Source organism: Athene noctua, chromosome 21 (genome assembly GCF_965140245.1).
Source record: "Athene noctua chromosome 21, bAthNoc1.hap1.1, whole genome shotgun sequence".
NCBI classification, from domain to species: domain Eukaryota; kingdom Metazoa; phylum Chordata; class Aves; order Strigiformes; family Strigidae; genus Athene; species Athene noctua.
This window is the reverse complement of record NC_134057.1, coordinates 1,846,172-1,866,606: the sequence shown is the minus strand read 5'-3', so window position 1 is coordinate 1,866,606 and position 20,435 is coordinate 1,846,172. Positions and strand designations below refer to the sequence as shown.

Here is a 20,435-nt window from a genome sequence, read left to right as displayed (position 1 = left end):
CATGAATAAAAATAATGCACAAGAAGGTACTTCTACTGTTTACCAAAGGAGATTCATGTTCATGCACAGTAAAGATATTTATACAATAAATACTAATTCAGGTATTTAATCTGAGATACACAGAACTCAGATGGGGGCAAGGCACACAGCTATGTTTAAGCAGCACCGTGACAGCTGTTATCTTTTTCAACTATGGTAATCCTTCAATATTTCAGCATAAACAAGTTGATTTTCTTCACCAAAATATAGCACAGTGAAACTATTTTGCCACCAGTTCAATGCTATTAAGCAACAGAGCTGTGAGCACACACACCAGAAGCCAGAGGTATTGGGCAACAGACTTTTTAGGAAAGAGCAGCCCAAGGCATGATGCTGGAAGAGTCAGAGAGAGATCAAGAAAGGCTTTTTCAGCTGAAGAAAAATATGAAAAAGTAGGTGCTAGGAAAGAAAAAAATAATAAAACATTGGGGATAATACTAATTCTATTCTGAAAATTTAAGTATTAAACTTTTACTGGACTCTAGTGCTACGTGTTCCCTCTTGCATCCCGGACACACAGCAAAGGTGGGATGATATGCATCATTCTACTAAAAAATAAAGATAAAAATTGTTTCCTGTACAGAATAACTGAGGAATTTGGGTCTTTCATTCCTTGAACAGCATGAGCACCATTAACCCTTGGTTCCCCACCTCTCCCAAACAGGCACATCCTGCCAATAGCTTAGTTTATGTGAAGTGGAGGCTGAGTTGACCACAAACCTGTGTATTTATTTTGACTCAACATCCACTAATTGAAAACTTTCTTCTCGTCCTACACCATAATTTGGATGAATCTTGCAAGAACTTTGCATCAAATGGGTTTTTGGCAAGCAATTGCAAATGATTCTAGAGGATTGTCCTAACTAAACCTCATCTCCTTAAGACACTCAGCTACCAAATCCCAAGTAAAACAAAAATTAAGTCTTGAGCTGCAGAAACATATTACTTGTTGACTCAAGCATTATGTTTGGCAAGCATGAGGAAAAACAATGTGATAAAATCAGGGACCAGGCAGTGCTGTTCCAGCAGAGATGGCATTACAACCAGACTAAATCAGCCTCTGTGCTGGAAGGGATTCTCAGCTTCCCACTGCGGTGAAAATCACTGCAGTGTTACCCAAGAGTTTGAGAGATGTTAATCAAGTCAGCTATACATTATGCTGATGCTTGTTAAGATGTAATGTTCAGAAATAGTAATATAATTTTAAAAATGTAATGGAAGAAAATGAAAAGGTCAGGTTTGGGTGCTAGGAAAAGCTGTGCCAGGGTCTAGTAGTGGTTCACAAATCCTGGGACTGGGGCTATAGGTACAACCTACAGCTGCTTTGGGATTGGTGTCAACTGCAAACATCTACAGCCGGAGAAACCTCCACCCCTAGAACAAGGGCCTGGCAATGGGGTAAATTATGGCCCTAGAAAGCTAATTCCTGGGAGATTTCTTGCCAAAAACCATAGCACATCAGTAGCTTGTGTTTGAATGTGCTAAAACTGAACCAAGTAACAAGTGAACCACTTGTTTCTCATCTCTTGTAGATAAATTCTGAGAAATTTCATTGATGGGAGTGATCTTGCATAAGTCAGAAACCACTGCAAGAAAAAACGAAATTCCCCTGGGTTTTGTTAATTCTCAAGTTAGCCAAGGAACTTGTTGTAGTATTTCCATCAATTCTAAGAATGAGATTATGTTAATCAAACACTGACCTTTCTTCCTCCCCACTGTCTTTATAATGCCGTTTCCAAGTTTGATTTGGATAATGGGCAATTAAACCAGCTTTTTTTTCTTGTTTCTGGATTTTAGTTAACAGTTTTTAGAAATTATTTAAAGAATGTAGGACAGAAGTGTTGCATTATTCACAGCACTGTATCAAAAGAAAAACTGCGTGAAATCTTGACATTAAGAGATTATTTTTTCCCCCTGCCTCAAACTGTGCCAAATCAGTCACTTTTATCCTCGTTACAGCAACAGAGATGATAAAATAAAGTTATTGCTTCTTAGTTTCAATAGGTTAGATACTATTAAATACAAAATGTGTAATATCCTGGTAGAGTGATTTTTTGGTTTGAGTAAAACATGGTATGTTAAATCAAAGACAAACCCAGAGGGAATAACAAGGGTGATTCCAAGTAGGAAATTGGGAGCCATATCCCAGTACAGACTGGGACGACCAGCCTCTCTTGCCATAGCATCCACCATCCATCAGTTATCGCCACAGATGCTGCCTTTGTACCTCATTTCTTCACTGACGTTTGTCATGAATTTTTCCCCCTGCCGTGAAACTTTAAGTGTCCCTGGAAAAGTTTTATTGACTTTACTCTTTTCCTTAACTCTTGATAAGGAGCTTAATGATGGTTATGGGATCCAAGCAAATTAAACTGTTTCTGGTTAGGCATGCAGTTTTGAGATAGGCAAATTTAATTCACAGCGTATCGAGTTAATATGCCTTTCTCTCTAAATCTGAACAGTAAAGGAAATACTCTGCAGTAAAGGAAGTAAAGCTTATCTATGAATATGCAATTATTCTGTATGACAAACAGCTGATTTGTTCGGATTACAAAATTTATCTGTATACTAAATAAAATGCAAAGTAACAATGTCCTATCAATGCTCTGAGAAAAAAAAAAATGTCAGCAGCACTGTTTCTTAGAATCAATGGAAGAGGTGGTACATAGAAGCATTTTTCTATAAACATAGCTATTAGGGTTGGTCATGATGACAAGGCATGTATGAGAAAAACCAACAAGAAATGAAATAAAATACTGTTGCGCGCAAAGATTTCCTGCAGTTAAATCATACAGGGCTACATTTTGAAAGGTTTTATTAACAGTTTCTGTAATATTTAATCACATGAAATTCTGCAGTCCCAGAACAGAGTGCTATGTGAATAAAAAACGTGGACAAACTGCTTGCAATGCATCTCAAATCCTTTACATCCATTTTACACATTCACTTACAGGACAAGGCTTGGGTTTGGGGTTTGCTTTGGGGGGGTGGGTTTTTTTAGAGGGTAGGATGCAGGTGGTTTTTTTTTTGGGGGGGGGGGTGTTTCTTTGAGGGGTTTTGTTGTTGGGATTTTTTTTGGTCTGTAGTTTCTTGATTTTTTACAACAAAGACTCATTAAAAGCCTGACACTAATGAGATACTAGTTATAGACAGGGCGGTAAAGCACAACTCGATCAGGACCATCAAATATCTCAACACATACTACATTGCCCCTCTCTGCTGTAACTCTTACAGGAGCAGCTTTTCCATAACACCTCCCTGAAGGGGTGATATTGCCCTCTGACATAAATGTCCCATGAAATTTGAAAGGAAATATTTTTTTTCACATCCCCTCTTCTCCACCACTGAACCAGGGGATGGAAACCGGAGAAGAAGGTTTCCCTTCTACACACCACAGCAAACGATTGTTTCACTTCAATTAAAAATATGTAAGCCCTGTTCAAAACTGGAAATCTTTCACACAGCTCCTCTCATCATCTCGACATACTGGAACAGTCAACCATAACTGGGAGCACAATTGAGAATCTGTTCTTTCAGAAAAAAAGCCTGGATATTGCCACCAGAAGGCTCGCAGAGTCTGAACTCATTAGCTCTCAAAATTAAAAGCACTTACCTCTTCAAGGACATCTGCAAGCTTACTAAGTATCTCCTCAGGAAGGCTCTGGAATGTGGGAACACTGTAATACAAGAGAAACCTCGATTAATGGATCCCTCTATACAGGTCATAAACCTAGCTGCATTTCTCTCACTTATCTTCCAGATATATTTTGCCCTCATTGTCTGCGGCTCAACAAGCACTCCCCGGAAAAGCAGAATATATAATGGAAACCTGATCTTCTTCTAGCAGCCAAGATGTAGTTTGTGATGATGGGAGACCACTTGCAGTAAAGACCTGGAGAACCACTCATAAAGCTGGTAATCAACTAAGAATGAATTAAGGATTTACTGGAATTAATCTGTGCCACAAACCTGCACACAGGTCACACGTATGTGCAAATTTTTTCCTGGTCTGCTTCCACTGCACCAGAAATGAATAAATAAACAAGCAAATAAATAAATACATGGCGGAAAAGAGCAGTTCTAACCAGCAACAGATGAAAAGATTGACTGAAACCACACACAGACATAACAAATGCAGAGCACAAAACTTCCGAGGGTCAGCCACAAATCAGCATCAAACCACTGTAAGAATTATTGAAGACTTCATCGGGAGTTTTACATCCCAGTTTGCCTTTGTTTGCCAAAAAGGCAACTTTTCCACTTGTGTGGTAGCATTTCCCTCTGCAAAAGCCTCCCAGGCCAGGCTGAGAGGGCAATGCAGCAATAAAGAGCTCACTGGCCCAGAGTGCACAGGACTGAGATTTCATTCAGTCTAGAGCAGTATGTGAAGGATATGAAGTTGTGTCTCCAAATCTCCTGCAAGTACCCTGACCCTGAATTTGTATCTCCACTACCTAATAGCTGCCCAGTGAGGTTGTGGAGTCTCCCTCCTTGGAGCTACTCCAAAGTCATCTGGACATGGTCCTGGGCAACCAGCTCTAGGTGGCCCTGCCTGAACAGTGGGGTTGAACCACATGACATCCAGAGGTCCCTGCCAACCTCAGCCAGTCTGTGATTCTGCAGTAACTTGGCCTCTCATTCTCTATTTTCCATAAAAACTTGATGTTCATCAATATTCACAAGTGGCGCTAAACAAAACATATAGACACAATATACGCAATGTAATTTGCTTTAATTAAAAATGCTTGCTATCAATAGACTAATTAGCAATGCATCTACATGAAATATTAGCCCAAGCCTAGGACTGAGCTGATTCAGCTCCATGGATGTTCCAAGAACAGTTCTCTCAAGAGTTGCTCCATTACATGGTGTAAACCCAGTCCTATGCTCCTAATACTAAACTGAGATCTCCACTGCGTTGTTCTGATTTCAGGAACACTGATGATTAGGTGCAAAGTGAGAAGGGATGGAGCTGTTGGGAGGAGTTTCCTGCTGAGAGGTAAATATAACCCAAAATAAATCACGTTTATCCTTTCACACAAGGTTTCCTTTTTACTTTGGGTCACATAACAGCATAAAAGTTATTCTCCACATTTTGGGGAGCTAAAAAACCCAAACCCATATATTTTTTGCAATCCTGAGCTCTGGGAGCAAGTCCCGGCATGTGTCTTTGGGGGAATCACCCCACCTATATTAGATGAGCCCTAAACACTTTCTGGATGCACAGTTTGGCGGCTTCTTCTTCACCCATAGAAAACCCACCCACAAAAGCAAAGGGACATCTGAAAACCTGGCAGAGGGCTTGATAGCAAAATTCAGTATTTTGTCTGGAGCCAAGCATGAAGTGCCTGGTGAACTTAATTTGGGAGCATAGTACAGTAGATTTTGCTTTTATTAATTAAATGTATGTTATGCTGCAGCTGAATTAGCAAGTTTGGAAGCCTTCATTACTTGTTTTTAAAAAACTAAGTAACTTCAGCTGAATGTATTAAATTATAGAACTGGCCAACCAAGTGAAGAAAAATATGATCGTTCATGCTTTCAACAACATCTTCTGTTTTTTCCTGAGGAGGCACTTTTTCACTGGAAACACATGGGTCCACAATCTAACAAGAGCAAACAGAAACAACTAAAAAGTAATTATATGATGTCTGGGCCTAAGTATAAAATGAAAGTTCATTATACCACCTCTAGCATTCCCAAATGAGGAATAAACTTATGGGAGAAGATTATACTCCCAGACATCTGGACAAATTTTACTGTGGTTGCACCATTACACTCCCAGATTGGAGGAGAATGCATCACATCACAGCATATTTTTTACAGATAATTACATATGTAATATGAAGTTATGTAATATATGTGCAATCTAGGGGAGGGTAGCAGAAGACATGTATTATAGACCAAACACATGAGAAACAGGCAAATAGCATATGATCTCTGAACAAATTCTAAATCTATTCTATTGAAAACTTAGGATATTAAGTAAACAAGGAAAATTTCCTAAGAGAAATGCTTACAACTTTAACACAGCAATAGAGCAGATAATGGGAAAATCAACTTGTTGACAGAACAACTCTGACTACATCACATCACAGAATTAGACGATTAATATCGCAGGTTCATATGGGTTTATGATGGGCCAGTATCCTTCTAAAACAACTAGATGTGTCAATACAGCCAAATTACATTTGAATCTCATAAGAAGAGGTCTTACAGGACCTTACATCACTTTAGTACCAAAAAACACTTGTACTGAACAAATGTCTTTATAAAACAGTGGAGAGAAAGTATTTGTTAACCTGTTAAAAGACGTTACAAATTCAGGCCAACAGAGCTGATGATAATACCGATAGAAGAACAAGATTTGAAAATATGCTCAAGTGCATAAGACAGTATTGAGTGTTTGGCTTGATTCTCTACATCAATAAAAATATACCCCCACTCTCTCCATGACAGAATTAAACTGATTCATTAAATAGATTCTTGCTTTCCTCCAAAACCTGCCTGTATTATTTAAAGTTTTGAATACAAAACATAATGTTTTGGAGATTATTTCCATGTGGGTACTTGGACTCAAAGGAAAATGGAGCCTCAGCTCTAAAGGGAGAGCTTGGAGGAAAACAGTGGAGCTGCAAGTTGCTGCAAGAGGGAAAACACATGCTAAGAAGACAACCAGGAGCCAAACACTCCAAGGAAATCCTTGATGTTGCAGCACAGCAAGAGGTAAGAAACATTGTATTCAGTTTTTTATGATTTTGTGAAATTTGTGAAAAAGTCTGAAAATATACAAAAGAGAGTATTCAGCACTTCAGATGTATTCATTATTTATGATAGAAGAAATCACAGCAAATGCAGATCCATCTCATCAAGCAATGACTTGCTCAAGTAAACCCGGATTTTCTCTGACAAGTTCTTCTTCAGCTGCCTCTTAAAACCCATCAATAATGATTTTAAAACATCCATGTCATCTACTCTAGATAGTAACAATTGATACAGCTAGAAAAAAATATATTCTTCTATCTGATGTTGAAGTCTCAAGAAAGTTTAAAACTCATGACTCTTCTTCCTACCTGTAGCACACATGAAAAACTTCATTCCGCTTTTCTCCACAATTATCTCCACAACCATCTCCACAACCATCTCCCAATCATTACCCAGGAACTATGTCTATTGTAGACTAAGCACTAGCAGCTTGCTCAGCCTCTCCTAGCAAGCTATGCTTCCTACGATGTTGGGTTTGTGTGTGGTGGGGTTTTGGTAACAGGGGAGGGAGCTGCAGTGATGGCTCCTGTGAGAAGCTTCTCAAAGCTCCCCTGGCTCCAAGTCAGATCAGGCTCTGGCCAAGGCTGAGCCAATTAGAGATGGTGGCTGCACCTCTGTGATAACGTATTTAAGAAGAGGAACCTGGGAGGAGGAGTGGGAGTGGTGAGGGAGACACCTCTGCGAACACCAAGGTCAGTGGAATAAAGAAGGAAGCGGAGGAGGTGCATCTTGCAGCCCCTGGTGAGAGGACAGGCTGTATCCCTGCACCCATGGAGGTCACCAGTGGAGCAGAAGCCCTCCTGCAACCCATGAAGGATCCATGCTGGAGAAGGTGGCCGCACTTGAAAAAGGCTGGGACTCAGAGTTAGACTCTGAGTTGTAGTTCATCCGTGGGAGGACTACAACATGTGGGAGGGACCCACGCTGGAGCAGCTCCGTAAGAGCTGAAGCCCATGAGAAGCACTCACATTGGAGAAGTTCATGGAGGACTGTCTGCTGTGACAGACCCCACACTGGAGCAGAGGAGAAGCAAGGAGTGCTCACCCTGAGGAGGAAGAAGAGGCAGAAACAACGGGTAATGAACTGACTGCAACCCCCATTCCCTGCCCCTCTGTGTTCCTGGCAGGGAGGAGATAGAGAAATCAGGAGTAAAGCTGACCCCGGTAAGAAGGGAGGGGTGTTTTTAAGATGTAGCTGTACTTGTCACTGTCCTACTCTGTTTGATTCTTAAATTAAGTGGTAGTGGTGTTTAAATTGATGTTCTTCTTCTTCTTCCCCTAATCAGTCTGTCTTTTGCCCATGACCATAACTGGAGAATCACCCCTCTCTGTCCTTATTTTGAATCCCAAGCCTTTTGCTTTATTTCCTCCTTCCCATTCCTGAGGGGAAAGGAGTGAGTGAGCAGCTGTGCTCAGTCGCCCTCTGGGCTCAGACCATGACTTCTACAAGTCCGGTTACCCAGTCCTGTGGACTTCCTCCAGCTGCCTCTTATTCCATATAACATGGAGCAATTTCTCCACCTGCACTGAATGTAATATTGAGAAGTTGCCCTGAAAGGGAGAGTTCTTCACTTCAACACACCCATGGTAACGTGGGAATCAAAACACCATCTTGTTCATCCTGAATGAATGCCTTTATCCCTCCTGGGCCAGAGAGAAGATGATCAGGGCTTTCTTTGCTGGCTAATCCTTTAAACATATTTTGAGAGACACTGGTAAAGCATTTAATTGGAGAAGACACTCCAGCTCTGCTACAGTGCTCAGAATGGTGATCCGCACCTAACACCTCTAACACTGATTGGACAAAAAAACCCATTGTTACATGATGAGGTTACGGAATAAAGCTGGATATAAAATAGTAATGCTTTCACAACTAACATTCTACTCATCTGCAGCCCCCCTTGCTCCTCGAAGTTATTTATGTTGATATGGGTGTTAAAAAATATTTCTGTCAAACTATTTATGCCTATTTTATAGGCCTCCCTTGAAAAAATACAGTCCGAGGTCTACGTGAAGGTCCAAGCCAACCTCCAATGGTAGCACATAACTAGGCAAACCAGATCCCTAAATCAAAGAAATTGAATTTTAACAGCAAATGCCAATACACCTGTTTGTTTGTTGTTGGTTTGTTGGGGTTTTTTTAAATCAATCCACAAACATCACAATGCTTTATCTCAAAAGATGTATGACTGCCATCACAGGTAACAGGATGAGGAGCAACCTCTGACCCTCTCCAGTCATCTTGTCCCAAACCTCATTAGAGCACAAAAAAGAGAAGTAGCTTCACTGGTGGAAGAGGCAGTCACGCTGGTGAGGAGAGGTGAATTTTTGCTGGCTATATTCCATGCTATTCAGCTACTGAATATTTTGTAGGGGAAGACAGCCCATATACTTGATGAGGGCACCATGGGGAATTGCTTGCTGTCTGCAGGAATGGGAGACCAGCTATTCCAGTTAGCTCCGAAAGCAACACATGTTCACAGAGAGCTCAACATGCTGAACAGAGGCTGCTGAAACAGGGGAAAACAGCTGCACCACAATGTCCATATCGAATCTCTGTCCCAATATGAAAGTAAAAATGAGCCCAACCTGAAGGCAGTGGAAGGAGGTGTGAAAGATCAGCTTTCCATGCCGGGTCATCTGCAGTCACTGAACCGCTCTCAACTTTTAGGTAGAAACAACATCCCCCATTAGCAACGCTTTGATTCAGTTACTTTCTAAATGCATTTCAAAATGCATTCCCCAAACTTTTGAAGGGTGTTCACTGAAAGTGTTCATCCAGCTTTGCAGCTGGTGGCAGACAGTCCTCGTGGGTTAACTCAGAATCAAACCCTTTATCTTTTATTATTGGTTGGCACCGTAACAAATGCCACTGTTGCCTCTGTTCTATGCCTTGGGCCAGATGGGTAAGCATAGTTTAAAAATCAAAACAGATCAGTAAAAGGAAATGAAGTGTGTCTGCATTCCCTGAAACTCTTTTTTTGCACCCAACTGGAATGAAGGTTGAAAAATGTTAATGTCTTTGCTTTACCACATTTGGGATGCCCCTACAGCACTGTCTCTCCATTCCGAAAGAACTAAGGCTAAATCTTACCTAGCAGAAGCTGACACTTGATTTAGGATACTCACAAAAAATGATGTTTTGAACAACTCAAGTTGGAAATGTTATGTACAGGCAGCTACCCACTGGCCATCAGGTTGTGTCCCTACCTGTAGGGACTGCTGGTTCTGCCAGCCTTAAAAAAAAGATCGAAGAAATATGTTTTCAGCCTTATTCATGAAAGTTTACAAAAATTTACTGTGCAATCTTTCATGTTGTCTTCTCTTTGTTTTCTTAAACTGCAACATGTTGCACCAGAGAGTCCCTCATAGTCCTACCTTTCCCATATTGACATGTGTCGTGAGATCTGGCTGGCAATGGTTAAAGTGGGATCTTGTAGAAGATAGTTTCAGAAGGAAAAATAATTTTTTAAAATCTCTATTGCTCCTACATCACATTTATATCTTGGGGGACAGATCATGTCCCTGTCATGTATGTTAATGCAGCCATACAGAGAAAAAAAAGTGCTGATTAGGGAATAAACCATACCCCAAGCCAGGAAGGCAGAGTGCAGAAGCACAAAGCACAACTGCCTCTATGTTTTCCGTCATCTCATATTGCGGGTTTAATTCCAGTACTTTAAAAGGGCATTTCTATCCTCATAAGCAAGTTGCATACTGAGTTTCAGGTCATCAGCAAAACCATCTCCCAGGGTGCTTGGAGATGCCATAGGGATTATCCAGTGCTGGAAGCGCCCGGCAATGCAGATAGCATCTGAGGGCAATACAGCTACTGGATGCCTCTGTGCAAGAGCCAGCGTGCAAGAGAGGCAAGTGTGCAGCATGAGAGAGTTGTATGTTCATTTTGTGTTGCAAACTGTTGCATCAAAATACAATTCCTCTTTTCTTTCAGATTAATAGGTATTATTTGGAGGATAAACTATGGGGTTTTTTTGATACATAGTACCCACCACAATAGAAGTGACAGAAAATAAGATCAGAAAAGATTTATTTAGTTCTCCAGAAACTTAAACCTTACCCTATTACAAATGTAATTGCTAAGTCAAGACTAGTTTTCCTGAAGCAACTTCCTGCTTATCTTAAAGAATATTAGAATATAAAAGGAGAAAGAGAGATGGAGAGCAATAGTCACTCACGCCCACATTAATTACACTTATGGCTGGCCTTGAAGCAGCTCATACAATACAACTCTTGGGAAGAGAGAATAGGTTTACTCTGCAGGTGCTGCAGATGACTTGTCTACTGTACCAAAGATACAAAATCATTAAAATAATCTGAAACTGTTAACCTTGGAGAGAGTAAAAAGGTTATAGCTGCAGTTTTAAAACTCTCCCAATCCTAACATGAACCTTATTATGGTAAATAAACTCCTTAAAGGAGTTTGTAGTAATTTTTTTTCTCCCAGACATCTGGTTGTGTACTAAGAGCTGATATACATATGAAAATGGGAGAGACGCAGAAAACAAATGAACTGATCTTTTTCCTTATGAGCAAAAGACTAAAGTAAAGCAAGTGTGAAGGGTTGCATTTTTTTTCCCTTTTGTGATGAAAGGATAATAACAATGTTAATGGATGAAGTGGTTTGCTGATGTCATGAGGCCAAAACTCTGATTTCCCTGTGGGACATGTGAAACGATCACAAAAGGATGCGGTTGCACACCCTGTTTTGGTCCAGGCTCTGTTTACGTTCAATAGGCTGCTCAGGTACTCTGGAGTTTTATTTTCCCTTGCTTCTGTCAATCCCTGCCTTTCCCTGACAGGGGTTCATTATCAGAGACAGCCCTCCTACTGCATCTCATTTTGCAGTCATTGGGGAGATTGTACAATTTTAAAGAAATTTAAATTGTTGCTGTCATGATGAGAGGGAGGGAGAGAAATGAGCAGGTATGTAAACCCCTTCACCCATTTTACATGCATTCACTCAAGAGTACTCATTTTGAGAAGGTCAATTGCTCCCAAAGAGCTACCAATGCTCAACAGCAGCAACTCCTTTGGAAACATCACTAAGCTTTAAGTAGGCACAGTTTTGGTTACTCATCTCAGGACAGAGGATTCACACTGCCCAGCAGTGCTGCTCTTGTGCCAGCCTATGGAGGAAACCTATATCTGCTATTACCATTTGAGTATCTTACGGGTTTTTTTCTGCTGTAATATTTGGTATTGCTTCATATTTACAAAACAGATTGTACCTGTAGCCCTAAAGGAAAGCTTCTGTACCTTCCAACTCACCCATCTTCTCCAACATTATTACACAGGTTATTAAAGATAACAGTTGTCGCAAGAAGCCTAACACCCCTGTACACTGTGTGCTTTGTTTCTATGATCCTGAATTCACAACACAGCCAAAATTAAATTCTCCTTGGCTTGCAACGAAATCATTACCTCTTCAAAAGAGTTCACTGCCAAGGAGTTTCTCTCCAGCACTTTTTCCCCATTCTCTGGGAGATTTCATGGGAAATGAACCTGCACGTTTCAGCCTCTGTGGACAGTCTCAGAGTGGGTGCACTGAGCCAAAATTCTGCTTCTGCATCTCAACTGAAACTACAAATGCATCACTGTGGCACCAAATTAAAGTCAAACAAAGACCATTATCTCACACAAGATTATCATATTGTGCCTAGAAAATGAAAGACATTTGCATCTGATTCTCATGCTCTGTCTCAGATCCTTAAACACTGATCAATATTTTGAAGACACAGTAGTGTTTAAAGCAGTAAGTAGCATTTGCATACAGTTCATTTTTTCCCATTCTTCCAAATTGGGTATTTACAACATCTTCAAAACCAATTGAAGCTAGGCGTTTTGTCTCTAACACTGTCTACTGCACTTGACAGCAAATAGTCATAATAATATCTTTTTCATGAAGACACTGACAATATGATTTCCAAAGCACAGGCCCTGATTTGCAATGTTGACTGCTGTTGTAATACTGCTTCCCGCCTCCCTCCTTTTAACTGTCACCATTAAACAAAGTATTAGAAAGATTACCATAGTTTTCTGTCTTCATAATTACATATATCCAAAAGAAAAATAAGCTGTAAATGTTTTTAAGGTCATCTGAATCACAAGCATTTCATCATTTCATGTTCTACCAGATAACTTTTTTCAGCGCCCACCAAACCAAAAGGACCTGAGAGCAGGGTCCCTAATATTACTCCCCAGCACAGATGTTGAAGAATCTATACAATTCACAAAGCAAGCATTAAAACATCTAAATATCTTCCTTTTTTGTTATTGTTAATTACTACAAGAAGAGTCAGAAGACTTTTTGCACTATAGCAAATGAATAATATAGGATAAAAAAATCCTTCCCAACACAGTCCTACGTAGCTGGTTGGCAGGGGTGACCCCATTGTTGGCAGCATCATCAATTGCCAGACACAGCAAAAAGCAGCAGAACTGGCTTTGGGGGCAATGTTGAGCTCCTCACTCTGGATGGATGCATCTGAGATGATTTACTGAGGGACAAGTCCAAACAAAAGCACTGTTGATCAGTAGATCATGATCGAGAACAGTCTTCCAGACACTGACTTAATTACCTCCTCCACAGAGAAATAAACTGCAAAAAGGGCACCAGAGTCCACAATAGTTTGTTCCTCGTCATGGTGGAAACCTAGGGCAACCACATTTGCTTGAAACTGTAAGAGTGGCCCCATGTAAACTCATCTCAGAGTGCTTGATAGAGACATTTGAGACCTTCCTACAGACAAGTAGCGTTGGTGCAAAACCCAGGTCACTCCAGCAAGTAGTACAAGACATCCAGGACATTCTAACCAGACTAATTCAGTAATTCTAATCTGATACATTGATGGGCAAAAAACCTTTCTCCTAATTTCTAACCTGCACAGCCCCCAGGCAGCATTGAATAATTACTACTCAGTTGGAGACACAAGAGGAACACTGATTTTGAGATTTGCCCAAGGCAAAAATACACAGCCAGCAAATCTCTTCCTATTTTAAGCAGAGTCATTCTCTTGGTAGTGTGCTCATTTGCTAGTCGCAACAGAAAGGACAGCACATGCGTTATTGATTTGGGGGTGTAATTCAGGACATTTATCCTCTGCAAAGCTCTGAAGGCTAACAGATGGCAGCTCATCGTAATTCCTTATTTCTAACGGCTTTTATTCATACCCTTGGGAATGCTGCTGCTGTTGCTCTTTGCCTTTTCATAGAAGAGCTCTGTTATCTTGGAATGCCTTTTTATAGATGTTACAGGGACCTTTGCCTGAGCTGAGTTTGGATCTACTTGAACCATGTAATACTACACATTTTATGAGTCTCAGCATACCAAATACCTTTAAAATGCCTCTAAAGCCATAACTGGTACACCCCCCTTTCTCCAGGATAAGCCTCAGTCCCCTCACTGAAATAAAGAAATGAAAAGAATGATTTAATTTTTGAGTTTACAATGCTGTTGATTTTCTTCTCCCTTCAGTAAAACCCTTATATCTCAGGAGTCCAACATTTGCTATGCACAGTAAGCCTCTGTAGCATTTTTTTTTTCTTGGTGCTGAAAATAAAACGCAGCTGAAAATGAATTAAATGTTGAGGATTTTCAAGTGGCTTGGACTGTATTGGAGAAATAATCAAATAAGCTTGACAGATTTGAAATACAGTTTTAAAATTCAATTGTTTAAGAAAACATAATCTTGGGAATATTACAGACAAGCAAGCAATATAACGGGTAACAAAAAACCCAAACCAAAATTAAAAAAAAATGCTGAGAAGACAATTTCAATTATTCAATACAATTCTATTCAGCTGCTGCCAAATCTTTGTTTATCACTTCCTCTGCATTTGCTCAAAGCACAGCCCATCTAGGGGTTGCAACCCTAAAACTAGCTCCCCGATTCTTGATTAGAAGACATTTCTATTATGACCAGGTACAACCCTATGCTGAGGCTCATCCCAAAGTCCCTGTCGGGAGCATCACTCCCAACTCACATAACCTCCAAAGTGGAGCATCTTGGGTTTGGATGAGCATCAGAGTGAGAACAGATCCAGCCACATGAATGTACTGCAATGTACAATGCACTCCAGGTACAAAGTGGTTGAGAGAAGGGGGAAACTGGCCAGCAGTAAGCAGTGAGACCAACCATCCATGGGTCAGCTGATCCCTGTAATGGCTGCTCTCATGCTGGAGGAGAAACTCCTGGAGAAATTTTGCATGGGATCCAAAACTCATTGGATCTGCCCCACTCAAATCGCAGCGGATGTTTAACTTTGTTGTATCCAGCACTTCTTACTTTTCCATTGTTTTTTTAATTACTTTTTCTGCTGCAAGATGGGGAAGACATGACACAATTTCAGGACTTCCATTGCAGACATGGAAACCTGACCCTGAAATTAGCCCACAGGTATGTCAATGAAGGAGAAAGGACAGAGGAGATGGATCTAAAAGGAATGAAGTTGGCATACTCATTTTTGGTGCTCAATCTTTATCCTGAGCCCTGTAACCCAGAATGCGCTGCGCAGTCCCTTTTTGCCCATGGCAGCATCCAGCGAGCCTGGCTATGTGCAGAGCCTGTCCTCATAAAACAGTGAATCTAGCAGGCTAACAAAAAGTATTTTTAAAAATATAATTTATGCCAGTCAGCTTTTTTTTTTTTGCTTTTTTTTTTTTTTTTTTTTATTTAGAGAGAGGTCATCATGATAAGACTATGGCTGACTCACAAAAGCAAATGTGGTTATTTACTGTATATTGATTTATTCAAGGTCACATGGCATCTTGATTAAAAATACCATTATATATGTTTAGAAGGAAACACTTTAGATTAAAATCTGACTCATTACAGATATCAAAACATAGTTAAAAGAAGTGAGCAACTCGTGTTGAAAGCACTTCCCATAAATCCATTTCTAGTTCACTGTCATTTATATTTTGCTAATGATCATTCCTCGAGTTTGTGTATGAGGTAATTTACTCCTCTCAGGTGATTAATGTCTAACAAAATGCCCTTTAATAGTCCAAATATTCAATAACTCATTTTTGGAACTGGCATGCAGATCACAGCCGCAGCATTAGAGAGAGCACACAAACGTTGACTTAAAAAAAGGTAGTCAGGTTCTCCCCAATAACCTCCAAAAAAGCTCCATTAACTTTCATTGAAATAATGAATTTGTCATTCAATATGGATTCAGAGAAATTATTACCTACATGGAAGAAAGATCAGATGGTGAAGATCATCTTATAGGTGAAGGAAGATCCAGTGGAATTATAAATCAGACAAACTGAGATTTTTATGTAATTTCCCAGTTTCTAACAATAAGGCAAGTACTAGGACAGCATTATCCGGGACAGAGCTGTCTTCATTTGGGAGCCTATAAGACAAGGTTGGATATTTTCTTATAAAGATGTGCTTTTTCCTGTCTCTAATAAAAATTCAGTGGCATGTCTATGGAGGTTGTAACATCTTACTGACTTAGGGCTATTCACTTTCCAGTTGTCCCTTAGACACCCAGGACCTCATGAAAACAGCCCTGGGAACAGTTTGCTTATGAAGGGTGGAAATGTATTGAAACATTCATTTAACCTGTCATCTGAAAACATGGAGGAACAAAAACTCCCGGATTTCTGGTGCCATTTGGAAAGGTAAATCCCATTAGTTGGACTTGTAAATCCAGGTCATGGACTGCAACCCTGGTTTTCTTCAAAAGAGGATCCAGGACATGCTGAGCATCTCCCCTCCCTACAACTGCAGTGGAGTAGAGGCTGTATTGGACAGAACATCTACTCCCTTCGGACTTCCCTGTGTTGGTTTGATTAGCTCAGGAGAGTTCAGACCAGATGACCCCAGGGACCCTTCAAACATGAACTACTCTGTTATTCTATGCTCTGAAAGAAAATTATTATTTCTTCCTACTCCAGATAAGGGCTTACACTTTATTTAGTTGTTTCAAATATCAAACTAAATTGGTTTTTTTTTTAAATAACACCTTTTATCTTTCCACCCCAGTGCAAAGCATTAAAAATCTTGTATATATCAGTGTGTGTGTTCGTGCACACGCAAATTCCAATTTGTTTTGAATGTTATCTTCAGAGTTTTGTCTATCCAGCAGTTTGGATTTTCTTGTTAAAATCAGTATCTTATTGATTTTTAGTGTGCTTTGGCCAGCTGGTCCTCCTTAGCCTCCTTGTTAGCAGTTCAACAGAATACTAATTTACTGCAGGTCGGCTGTAATTATCTAAATTATTAAGAAGTTAAGGATTTTTACTATCCCTCTGCGGACACCTTATCCTAAGCCTGATTTGTCTTCATCTGTAGTTCAATTCAACAGCATAATTCCTGCAAGCATCCTGAGATCATTTTCATTGTATGTAATGCCCCTCTTATTTTCTTTAAACTTTAAAATACACATTTCTAATTGCACTGTGAACTGCTGACGCACACGGTGAGTTTGCCTTCATTGAGCTGTAGAAACTCTTTTCATCTTCTTTCAGAAATAATGATGCTGGTTGATCAGTGTCAATATGAAGTTTAAATTATTCTTCCTAATATGCATTACCTTGTATTTTTTGAAGTTACGCTGCCTGGTTCCCACACTTTAAGTCACTCTGGTGATTACTGTCCTTCTTAGTTTTTGGTAATCTGAGTTGTATTTATTGGCAAGTCACTCGTGTGATATTTCCAGAGACAGTATATAATTGAATTTAAAACACATTCTAGATGCTCATAAAAGCAATAAAAATGTCACCTTCTGCCTGCACATTAAAAATTCATCCCATGCAAGTAGAGGACAAATGCATAAAATGATCATTACAATGTGCAAATGTACTAGATACAGGAAAACGGGACTGGTCTCTGACTGGACATAAAAACATTTAATAGATCTGCACTCAAATAGCAGCATTTATTGAATTTTTCTAAAGTCACTGAAGGAAAAATGCTCCATTAGTAACTTGACTCAGTCCACTTTAGCTTGCTACAAAAATGTGATTTGCACCATTATTAACAAGAATGTGAATCCGGTTAGAAATTATAATTAGTTCCCTGAAATAAAACCCCCAAAATATACCATTTCACGTTAGGTGATCCTATCCAGACAGTCAATTATCTGTGTGACTACTTTTCTGATGAACATATAAGCCAAAGGAGAGACTATTAGCATTTTAAATGGATTCCCACTCAAACAGAACTTCCAACGCTTACTTAAGGTTCAGACACTCATCCCTGAGTTTGCTGTGGACAGCTGTCTCCATAAAACCAGGCTAATGGAGCTGCTGTCATTTGTCTTTTCCCTTCTAAAATGCAGTCCATATGCACCTTCTAGGTTCTCTATATTTGTTGGGTTTTTTTTCACATCCACATTTGTACTAAAATCACTAAAAGATTCAAGGCTGCCTGGCTGCCTGCCCCCATGGACAGAACATGGAAATCCCATTCTGAAAATCCAACTGGTTTTATTGACTTGAACACTCTCCTTAAGCAACTGCCTTGCTGTATCGCAATCCCTTTTTTTTTCCTCTTGAATTTTTATCTTAGCTAAAGAAGCAATAAGCCTTTCAGGGCAGTCTGCTCAACTCTTCTTTTTTGTCTACTCAGCACAAAGTGACATTAGCAGGTAATTAAGCACATTCTGAGTCATTAACTCCTCTCAGGATGCCCAGGAGACTTCTTAAAATTGGGTCTAGAAGCAGAAATTAAAATCCACCTTTTGTTCATATGGATTATTTTTCATAAGCACAAACGACTACGTAGGACCTCCTTTTCCCACGTCAGAACTGACTGATTTTGGTTAGGCAGCCTTGCAGAGAACCTGCTATGGGCAGCACCACGAAGTGCGTATGGGCTGATGAATTTTCCTCCTCTGCTTGCTTAATTCAAATGCAAACGCCTCCAGGAATTCAGTATTGAGGATTTTCTATGCTCCGTGGTGTTGTGGTGCTGATAGCTTGTTATTCCTAAAATACTTTGCAGAGTTATTTAAATTCAGTAGTTTGAAATGATTTAACCTAGCAGAGTATCTCAGTTCATGCTCTAGCAGCAGGCAGGTTTGCTGGAGGTGATTTGTGTCCCCAGACTGACATTGCTCTGCACCTTCATCTTCTCACTCTGAGTAATTATTTTCTGACCAAAATCTACACTAATAGAGGATTTATCTTTTAAGTATCAGCATTAAGTTTATGGAATCATAGAATCGTTTGGGTTGGAAGGGACCTCATAGATCATCCAGTCCCAACCCCCTGCCACAGGCAGGGACACCTTCCACTAGCCCAGGTTGCCCAAAGCCCCGTCCAACCTGGCCTTGAGCCCTGCCAGGGAGGGGGCAGCCACAGCTTCTCTGGGCAACCTGTGCCAATTCATCACCACTCTCACAGTAGAAAATTTCTTCCTTGTATCTAATCTAAATCCGCCCTCTGTCAGTTTAAAACCATTACCCCTCATCCTATCCCTACACCCCCTGGTCCAGAGTCCCTCCCCCCTTTCCTGCAGCCCCTTTCAGCCCTGGGAGGCCGCTCTAAGGTCTCCCCGCAGCCTTCTCTTCTCCAGCTGAACCCCCCAACTCTCTCAGCCTGTCCTCACAGGGGGGGCTCCAGCCCCCTGAGCATCTTCGTGGCCTCCTCTGGCCCCGCTTGAGCAGGTCCGTGTCCTTCTGATGTTGGTGCCCCAGAGCTGGGCCCAGCCCTGCAGGGGGGTCTCACAGAGCGGATCAGAGGGAGAGAATCCCCCCCTCGCCCTGCTGCCCACCCTGCTCTGGGTGCAGCCCAGCACACCGTTGCCTTTCTGGGCTGTGAGCACACATTGCTGGCTCACAGGCAGTTTTCCATCCACCAACACCCCCAAGTCCTTCTCCTTGGGGCTGCTCTACATCCACTCCTTGCCCAACCTAGATTTGTGCTTGGGATTGCCTTGACCCATAGGCAAGACCTTGCCCTTGGCCTTGTTGAACTCCATGAGGTTTGCACAGACCCACCTCTCCAGCCTGTCCAGGTCCAACTGGATGGCCCATCCCTTCCCTCCAGCGTGTGACCGCACCACACAGCTCGGTGTTGTCGGTAAATTTGCTGAGGGTGCCTCGATCCCACTGTCCATGTTGCTGATAAAGATGTTAAAAGATGCATCTGTTGCTTTCTAAAGAGGGAGAAAACCCTTCAGAGCAGGAATCTTCTCCCCAGATCCTCAAAGTACACACAACAAAAAGAAGCTGTAATTTCAAAACCAAGATGAAACCATCTTTTAATTAAAACTCATCAATAGTTGCTTGGGAAAGCCAAGAATACTTGCTCCTCCAAATACAATATTTATTAAAACAGTCATGCAAATTTGGCCATTCAAAAACCATCCTTATGATACCGCAGTTTGCTGCCTTACTTGGCCCGCCAAAAAATAAAATCTCATGGAAGCAAGAGCCTGAGATCAAACACTGGTGAACATCTACACTTCTTTTGATGAGTTTGGAATCTCTTTGTCAGCAGAGATTAAGAATAGGATACCCAGATATTGACAACACCCCAGTTAGGAGATTATCCTGAGGAGCAGATTTAGGTCAGCCCAAGAAGGGGAAAAAAACTTGATCATGATCTATTGGATGCAAACCAGTATGTTTTGTTTGAAACAGATTGAAGAAAGA

The 20,435-nt window shown here is 40.7% G+C and overlaps 1 protein-coding gene across 3 annotated transcripts in view; it reads right to left on the bottom strand.

Moving 5' to 3' along the window:
* PRKG1 (protein kinase cGMP-dependent 1) overlaps nt 1-20,435 on the bottom strand; it is a 527,419-nt gene that overhangs the window by 155,596 nt on the left and 351,388 nt on the right. For all 3 annotated transcript variants that reach the window (XM_074924173.1, XM_074924172.1, XM_074924171.1), the window contains exon 5: nt 3,653-3,716. In XM_074924173.1, coding sequence (XP_074780274.1) covers nt 3,653-3,716 — 64 coding nt within the window. The remainder of the gene's footprint in view (nt 1-3,652; nt 3,717-20,435) is intronic.